The sequence below is a fragment of the Drosophila persimilis genome, unplaced genomic scaffold (assembly GCF_003286085.1).
Source record: "Drosophila persimilis strain 14011-0111.01,24,50 unplaced genomic scaffold, DperRS2 tig00000191-arrow-pilon, whole genome shotgun sequence".
In the NCBI taxonomy this organism is placed as follows: Eukaryota; Metazoa; Arthropoda; class Insecta; order Diptera; family Drosophilidae; genus Drosophila; species Drosophila persimilis.
In genome coordinates this window covers 1,200,647-1,210,431 of record NW_020825298.1, presented here as the reverse complement: position 1 = coordinate 1,210,431, position 9,785 = coordinate 1,200,647, and the positions used below count along the sequence as shown (strand labels likewise).

The window sequence follows — 9,785 nt, the reverse complement described above, 5'->3', positions numbered from 1 at the left end:
ACTCCCATCTCGTCGCGCTTCTTCTTCTTTTTGAAACAGCTGTTCGCTATCGATAATACCGATACCGAAATATACCGTCGTATTTTAAAGTATACCGATGGAAGAACAAACAAACAATAAAGATGGATTAGATCCCAGGGTCTTCGGCTACTGCTCTAACAGTATTTGTGATATTTGTGTTTCTTTTTGCTGTTTCTCTTGAGAGTCCAGCGTATTTTGTTGTATTGGTGAACACGCATTTTGAATGTATAGATTGCTGTAATTTGTGGAAAGATCGTTTACGACATATTCGCTGTATGAACTTAACCCACTTAACCCCCTCGTTTTAAACAGGTGAACATATAGAGTTAAGCCGCGAAAAGTGGGTTAAGTTCGTTCAATTATCAAATGTTATTGATTGTTTCCCATCTCTGGTTCACTTAAAATCTTGAAAAGCTGCACTGCTCCAAAGCTGTGGTCGCATTAGTCAATACTTTTGCATTTAACAAACAAACAAATCTCGCCGAGTTCTGGTGATGTCACAGCTGCGCTCCAAAGTTATCAGCCTCTACAAGCACGTAAGTTCGCTGCAGCAACCACCCGGGCCGGCCACGTGCATTCCGGCGCATTCCATTGGGAAAACAGGGCACCCCCACCCCGCCCAAAAAACATTGCGTAAACGTTATTTTCCTCCAGTTGCAGTATCTGGGCCGTGAGTATCCCGGCCAAAATGGGCCTCAGAAGTTCCGCAAGCAAATCCATGACGCATTCATGAATCACAAAGATGAGAGTGATCCCAAGAAGATTGTGGCTTTGTTGGCGCAGGGACGCTACCTAGCCAAGGAGGTGGAAGCGCTCTATTCTTTGAAGAAGTATCGGACCGTGAAGCAGCGCTATAGCTACAATGAATAGATCTGCAACGGCGGTGTTTAAGTTTATGCGGATATTGAAATTCAAGGACTGACGACGCGAGAGAGAGAAATATGATATGCTTTTTGCTTTAAATAATACACACACATATAATGCATATTCTTTTGCCAAAGCAAAACAACGCAACTCCCAACACACCGCACACCCTATAAAATATCAGCACAACACTCCCTATACCTATACGCTATACAAAAACCTATTAATTCATAATTTCGAATGTCTTGTCAATGTCTAACTTCAAGTTTGTGATTGATGCAAAACCCAACAAAAACAAAAAAAGCGAAAAAATGGACGTAGCGAATAAAAGAAGCAGTCATTGAATAACCAAAGCCGAAAACGAAAATAATTGTATGGGGCGACCTTGAACTGTCGGCTCTTTTTTTTGTAGAGGGCGGGGAGGAAGGCCGGTCGCGCATGTGATATCGTTACTGTTGTACCCTCTGCAGAGGGTATTGCGATGTTTGCAACAAAGACAAGACCTCACATAAAATATATATATTTTTGATCTTAATGATATAATTAGCGTAAATCACGAGCCATATGCTATTTAGATCCAAAACGATGTTGGAAATTGCTTATTCAAGTTTATATCTCCACATATGTTGTTCCAAATCGAATCCTTTTACTCAAGAAAGTTCACAAACTTAAGCTTCACAAGATTCTTTATAGCCACTATAGAATGGCTCAATCTGTAAAGGGTATCAATAGCTTCGGCGTCGGCTGCACCTCTACCTTTTTTGTTGATGAGATGTCGCCCGGATAAAAATACCCACGAAATAATATCACGAATGCGTTTTGGGCGCCGTCCGTCTCCGTTTCTCTTATAGACAATATTGCGTATTTAAATTATTCAGACGGGCGGCTGGGCTGATCATGGGGTCGCCCCTCCAAGGCGATAAACAACTTCCGACGCCATCCATCGGGTTGATTGAGCTTTTATATTACGCTGACGAAAACATGAAAGCTTTCGCGCAATCAAGGGGCAAAAACAATACGATTTTCAACGATCAATGCAGCACGGGAATGTAAAACTGATAAGTGTGTCCAGGGTTCAGATGATGTCAATATGAAAATCGTGTAAACTCATTCAGATGTGACCGTCTTTTGCAGGCACATTACATGGTTCGCTTTTTAGATTTACGTACTTACTATTTATAGAGTACAAGCTGGATTTACATAAAGCGCTGATGCGATGGATTTCTTGACTAGATAGATAATGGGATACCTTTTTCCACTATACACTTTCTTATTCAATCATTATTTTCACTCTTGTTCATTCCTCCATTTCCACAATTGAATTCAATAAAGAGAATCGTTAAATAAATTGATTTTCATTATAGCCCATGGAGACTACACTTCAACTCGAATATATTATCCGTAAAGAGCTTGGTAGAATTAATATTCCAAAAATGCAAAAGGAGTAAAAGAAACTACGCGAAGATGAAAATAGATTTTGAAAGTACTATCTAGTAGTTGTAAATATATCAAAGAACGAAGACAGTTTAAATCTAAAGGATTTAAAAAGTATGTAACAACTTTTCTAAATATAATTAAAAGTTAATATTTTTCTAATATAATCTGTTTTGTCCACTCGAGTTTTAACTAAATTTGTGTAGATACATATACACTCCTAGATTTTTTCCAAGGAGGAGAAAAGTCGTGAAAGAATAAAGATTTGAAAACTTTAAAAATTTCTTTTGAGAAATACAAAAGAAAACCAAAATATTTTGGCACTAAAAACTACAGTCAACCGCGTGCAGTCGATGTAGCTTCAAGGATGTTTATCACCCGCAACGTAATACAGACATTTTAGCTTCGAACTATAATCGATTATAAGGATTTTTTCTCTCAGAATACAATGTTAACAGACAATCTGATGCACTATTGAAGTATCGAACTATACAAATTCTAAAAGTTTTTTGTCTCTACAATGCAGTGGATTAAAATAACAATATATACTCAGTGTCCTACATGCAATATAAGAAAGGTTCTGTTATCTAAAATATTTACACAATATCCGAGGCACCATATAAGCCAAAAACTTTTAATAATTGGAATAATTTTTGCCCAATTTACAATACTTACAGAGCTATCCTATACACCGTCTAAAAATCAAATAACTTTAATAATAAACATGTTGTTCTTGGTCTTCAACAATGCAATGCTAAGAGATTACAGTACAGAGTTATCTTCCACATCTTTAAAGCATCAATCTATAATAATAATTCTTACAGATAACAATATTTATAGACTATCCTCCAAACCATTTACGCATCAAACTGAAGGTATACTGTTGTCCATTCTAAATCTAACTAATCTAATTTAAACACAAACGTCAAAGTATTTTTCCAACATAACCGAATACATTTAATACGTTTATAATAACTACATTTGGCGTATAATTAAAATCAAATAAAATACTTATATATCGTACAATATGTAAACGTATGATTACAGTATAATTTCCCTAACAAATTAACACTTTGATTGCATTAATAATCTCTTAAACAAACCGAACACAACTACTACGAGTAATAATCGAATAATGTTTGTGATATTTGTGTGGAGAGGGGTGAATGTAAAATAATATTCGCATGGCGCTTCACTAAACGTTAACTAAACCAATATTTGCTAATACGAATCCTATGATAAAAATCACATTCTTTTCCAGTGGAAAGCGTTATGGTAGTGACTCGGACATAACAGAGAGCATTCACATTACAAATTCATTCATTCAGCCGAATTCGAAGCCCAGAACATCGTCCATGCCGTAGTCGAAGAAGCGAAAGTCCTCCTCGTATATTTCATACAACTGGCGTATGGCACCGATTGGCAGGGGATCGAAGTATTTACGAAGATTGGCACGCGTGCTGGAGGGCTTGTGGCCGGTGGGGAATGTCAGATTTGTGGCACCGGCCAGATACAACGCCAATGCGGAATCATCCAGCAATGTGTCATATTTGCCTGGAAAAAAGAGTCGTGGTCAGAGAGGGATTTCGAATGATGATGTGGTATCCTCATACGCACCCACAACATTGTATTTCATTACGCAGGGATTGCACAGCTTGGCTATCACCTCCCAGTGCTCATTGTACGCCGATTGATTGGCCCTGCTGAGCTCTGGAGTAAGCAGATACTCCACGAATTCTCCAAACGTGACGTCGTCCCCATGTTCTAGCGACTTGTTGCTGGCTTCCGGGCGCAGTTCTCGCACAATCTGCCTGCCCACACGCGACTGAAAGTACCGAGCACTCGGGGAATCACCCTCCAGTTTGTTGCGATAGGCGGAAAGCAGCCGCTCGAACGGATGCCGCACCAGGATGAAGCGCGTATAGTCTTCGCTGAGCACCTGCTGCTTCTCTTGATCGCTCAAATCGTAGAACTTGGCGAACATGCCCACCGAATGGGCCAGAGAACCGGGGATTTGCAGGGGATCTGTGCCATTATGCCACTTCCCCGTTAGTAGCATCAGCACTCGCTTCCAGTTCGTGCAGGCAACCTGGAAAACGGCAAAGAGAAAAGCGGCATTAGAATTTGTTTAGTTTCAAGAGGTATTCAGCAATTCAAACAAAATAAACAAGAAATATGTACATATCCGATTGAGGCCACAAGAAAAATACAATTCTTCGTTTACATTTTCCCTATGAGTTATTTCGCCAGAATAATTTTTTGGGTTTCGGAATGAATCATCATACATTTCACATAATAACATAATTCAAAGGAATACTTAGATAAGCCTATAGCATATCTTCCATTACTTTACGGGGAGAACCCATTAGTGATAGATAAAGGTCGAAGAAATCTATTTGTTGTTGCTATCATTTTGCACACTCATTGAATAACTATTCCAAAAAGAAGTTCTGCAAAGGGGCAAATATTATCATTGTCATCATTATATTCGATATTTCTATAGATATCTGTTATCAATTTAGTTTTGAGTCACTTCATAAAGTAATTTGTATAATTCATTTAGCTTATTTCTTTTGAATAGGATATATTATCAATTAACAATAGTCATTGAATTGAATGAGATTCCAAGTAGATCCTTTTATGGCCTTAGGCTGACAATTGTTGAACTGAAATGGATAACTTTGATAGCATTTAAATATAGTTTAAGGGACTATAAGTAGGGACTTAGAGAGACTTGGGCTAGGGATCTAGTCTAATTGTTTTTGAAATAGCAATAGAGCAATAGAAGCAATAGAAGGAGCTGGGAGCAACTGCTAGTATATTTCTATATGTCAAACTTTGTCACCCAATATACATATGTACATATCTATTAGTCATAAAATCAATGTCTAAAGGAAGCAACAGTCGCAAGCAATTTTCGGTCAAAAAAACTCGAGCTCAATAGTCCAGTCAGCGCTTTTCGAGGAGTTCTGTTGCTGGGTATGAAGTACTAGTAAAAAAAAGGTATCATATTCTTGGGATCGATGTTCAGAAAAGTGACCCCGTCTGGACGTCTGTTTTTTTTTAATGCCATTTTGTTGCAATTTTGCGAGTGTTAATCGTGAAATTACATCTCTTCGGAGACCTCTGTCAGGCAAGTGCTTTCATTATAATTGCCAACTGCAATAAATTATAATTTTCGCCAAGAGAGAAAGATCTGCTTGGGGGATAGCCAACGGCCGAATGGGGCACACACATTGGGCAATAAGTCAAGTCGTTGAAGTCAACCAACGAAAACTATGCACAGCCTTAGCCTCAAGCAGCACATCAACACTGAACACACACAAACAGTACGTACATATTACTAGGGGCAAACGAGTACTCGCGTACAGCTCGAAAAAACAATTGTATATAAACATTTTGGTTGGGCGGACAGATAATGCCGAGCGCAATTAAACACCGCAAAAACATTTCACATTACAAAAGCAAACAATTCCCATGTAGACAGTGGAACCACAATCCAAAAAGAAACGACGGACGGAGGTTCAAAAAGATCAGTTCGGTGGAACAACTGGCATATGCCAAGCAGTTTGATGAAAGCGAATTTCTTAAATGAATTTCTTCAAAAGATTTAACCAAACACAGCAGCGTATACATGTATTTTCAATCACTATTGCTTCAGTGCACCCCGCTCGCATGATCCAAGTCCAAGTTTTCGATTGTAAGTGCTTTCAGTGCAAAGGGATATGTCCGCAGTGTCGAATGAAAGAATGTTTACCCAGTAATTTCTAGAATGCGAGTACTTACAGTACTCAGTTATTTGTCTTGATCAGAGGAAAACGAAATGGAAACCTTGAAAAATGTTTAGACAATCTAAACCATGTTTTCCCCCACTCGATCAAGCCCATAGTTCATGGTGAATGCTTGGAGGATCTGTCAACAAGTCAAAAGAAAACGAAAATGTGAAAGTTTTCAATCAGGCTTTCGTTTTGTGCCTTTCTAGGTTTTACTACAGCCTGAAGGCCTTGTTGCTCTAGCCATAACTTAGCACATTAAATTGTGCTGTAGAAATAATATTAGGCTACAATTTTGTTAATTAAAAAAATAATGTTTTGCTTGATCAAACCAAGGCTCACAGAGCAGACTGAGTGTTTAGAACCACATTCACCACTCAAGTGAAATTTAAACATTTCTTGTCATCTTTTCAATCAATCTCGTCCCACTGTCATATTCGCTCTCCAGCTCTAGGGGGGTTCGGGGCCAAAGTTCAGAGTAATGCTGAAAATACGAGTAAGTACACTCTCAATACATATGTACGTAAGCTATCGTAAACACAAATATGCGAACTTAACGCAATTCATTTATAGCCATTAAAGTAACACGCGACGGCCGCATACTCGTAATGAGTAGCCGACTCTCTGGGCGAGCCTCCATCACAGCAGCAGCAGCAGCAGCAGCAGTGGAGGAGGATATCGGGGTATACGAAATATGATGTGGAGAGGGTTATTGGCCAAGGGTAAACACAAACAGTTTACGACTTCATGGAAGAATGAGCTGGGAAAACGCTTGACCGACGCGCGCGTGTACATACATACATATATGAAAAGAGTCGAATATGAATAGTAGCTTGTAATTATATGATTTAAGAGATCCCCCTCTCATTGTTCGCTCTGCCAGATTATAGACATGGAGTGGAGTGGAGGCAATACCTTGATAAGGGGAACGTGTGTATAGCCACTTCAGGTGGCATGTTCGCTGACACGCCTACTCCCTCCCAGTCACAACATTCTTCAATGTCTAACTAAATTTCTATACTCAACAATGATTGTTAATCTCTTAGATCGGATAACAAACCTAGTACACTCTGTTCGAACTTTGCGATTTGTTAAAAGCAAATACTGCGGATAAAAGTGATCTGCAGTCTGAGTTGTTTTACAGATAACTTCATCAATATATTATATAAAAAAGTTTTGGGCCGTCGTCGTCCCAAAAATGGGCAAAAATGAATTGTCCGACCATGTCTGACCGCCAAATAGTTTCTGCACATAAACTCTTGATAAATCAAGTAAGTTTGAGTGTCCCTAACTGATCTATATTTTGATATATTTCTTATAATTAAATTCCCTTATTAAAAGATTATTTTTTTAGAATACCTCACCAATCATTTCTATGAATCGTTTTTCCGGGGAATACGAGTAGTATGTAAATTCCTATAGGTTTAAATTCGTACAGATTAGGGTACTTCTTAGAAAACTAATCCCACTAATGTACTAATCCCACTAAACTATGATATGTATTTCTTCTTTTCTTTTTTGGTCCCTTAAACATCCATCAGTAATCTTCTATAGCACAGCCATATCTCTCACAATTATATCTTGTAGAACAACAAATGGGTATAATTCGAATAAAGAAAAGATTTTGAAATGTGTGCGTTTAAGATGACATTTCCTCCACTACCCCAAAAAGCTGATACTGGGTACTGGTATAACCAGACTCCACAATCAAGGTTTGTATCGCATTGATAAGTAGCGTAGAATTCCGCATGCCGCATGCCGCATCATTCATTGGCTATTACTCAATTGTGTTCTGTGGAGGAGCCGAAATGAATTTGTTTGAAGAACTAAAAAGGGGTTCAAAGGTTGTCCGGCAACATGAAACAGGAATCTATTTTTATGTCAAGCCGCCTCACACCAAGCAACCGGCATCGGGCGGCCACTCTGACAATCTAATCTTATAGTTTTGGTTCTAATGTTTTCCAATAACTTATTGGCTGATAAGCGGGTGGTACTATTGTAAGGCCATTTCCTTTGGTTAATTTCCTCTATAGGTAATTTCCTAATCCAATTAGTTAAAGCAATCAAAGGTGCATAGAGTTTAAGTTAATTAATTTTTGTATATACTTATATAGATTGGATTGGATTATCTGTGGGGAAAAGACGTCACAGAATAGATGGCCTTATGGGGGCCATTCCACAGATAATCGCCATATATTTGCAAATATTTCTATATTAATCTCTAAGTTCAGCTTCGTTTTAGGTCTTATCAACTAGAGAATGGGGACAGTGGCACTGAGCCAGCGGTTGGCCAGACCCATTGAGACATTGACTTTTGACTCCCGAGCTAAGCAGATCACTTTAATACGAGTAGTAGTCAGTAGTTTGCAAGTGAATGCAAATCTAGTTGGTAATTTATTGGTGGCTTAGATCACAAATTACAAAAGTTGTAGATTATTACGTATAATTACAAGCCATTTAACAGAATAACTGAGGGTCGAAACTGATCGAGAACAGTCGTTTTGAGCTGTAATTGAGCATTTAATTCCAGTGTAATCAGCAGTATATTCAAGGAATATACTATATATGAGTATATATATAAAGTGAATGCTGATATGAGTGCGTAAGCCCCTTTCGATAAGACATGCACTTGTAAGTCTGTATAGAACCGAAACGGACTAGAGTTAACTGCAAGCTGCATATACGTGGCTTCATTTGTATAAAGGAATATAAAACATATAAATCAACGGAAATTTTACATTTAAAACTGTTCTAATACTAGAGCAGTCCCCATAAGCTGATAAATTTGGTTGAGGAACATTTTAATTAATTTTTCCATACAAAAATAAATGCCTGAACAGGAGATTGTTCGATTATAAGGAAATTCACTGTATATATACAAGTGGTTCTCTATAATATAATGCTGCTATGAGAGTGTAAACCCTTCGATAAGCTAAGAGTGCCTACAAATGCGCTTGTAAGTCTCTATAGAACCAAATTGGATGAAAGAGATCACTTAACTATAGCTTCTAATTGTGGCCTAAGCAAACATAGACTCATTGGTTGGATCTTCTTCGCTTGTCACTGCCACGAGCTGCAAGATAAACAAAAAAACCTCAACACATGCTTTGGACTCTCCGAGTTTCGAAGCAAAACGAGAACACGTGAGGCACAAGAAGCAGAGGAAACAAGTTTTTTTATAAACAAAGCAGAGCAGGAAAAGAGAACTCGGTGTTTATGCCGATTTTTGACTAATGCCGACGCCTTTTTTGGGACGGCACATGGCAACCACAATAATGTACAAATATGTATGTATGTACATCATTCATGACCGTCGGCTCGTTTTTCAATCGTTTTGCTGCGTCAGCAGGAAGCCAGCGGTTGACATACCTTTGGCACATAGCAGTAGAGCAGCTTGTGCTGCTTGTCCACAATCATATGATCCATTTGCAGCTCCGTGAGATCCTCCTGGGTCTGGGTGTGCTCGCCGAGTAGCTCGCATTGCCGCTGCATATACTCCTGCCGCTGGATATTGATGGTTTGTGTCAGCTCCAGGCTCCGCTTGGTGATCTTGACATTGTTGTTGTTCCCATCCTCAAACGGAGTGCAGCGGGTGAGAGTGAAGATGGTGGTGGCAACAAGTGAAATGCAAAACCAAAGCGAAACCAGTTGATGCATAATGCAGTGCAGGTGGCCTCCTTACGATTGCTGACG

The 9,785-nt window shown here is 38.8% G+C and overlaps 2 protein-coding genes across 2 annotated transcripts; one reads left to right on the top strand and one right to left on the bottom strand.

Moving 5' to 3' along the window:
* The first annotated feature begins 452 nt into the window (after positions 1–452).
* On the top strand, positions 453–1,238 carry LOC6595431 (electron transfer flavoprotein regulatory factor 1). Its single transcript, XM_002020817.2, has 2 exons — positions 453–557; positions 676–1,238. Exons 1-2 carry the CDS (start codon positions 516–518, stop codon positions 889–891), a joined length of 258 nt encoding a protein of 85 aa, XP_002020853.1. The 5' UTR covers positions 453–515; the 3' UTR covers positions 892–1,238.
* A 2,103-nt stretch (positions 1,239–3,341) lies between these two features.
* Positions 3,342–9,761, bottom strand: LOC6595433 (carbohydrate sulfotransferase 11). The gene is made up of 3 exons (XM_002020818.2): positions 9,462–9,761; positions 3,937–4,408; positions 3,342–3,873 (listed from the first exon to the last, which is right to left on the bottom strand). The coding sequence occupies exons 1-3, from the start codon at positions 9,747–9,749 to the stop codon at positions 3,644–3,646; spliced, it is 990 nt and encodes a 329-aa protein (XP_002020854.1). The 5' UTR covers positions 9,750–9,761; the 3' UTR covers positions 3,342–3,643.
* Positions 9,762–9,785: the final 24 nt, after the last annotated feature.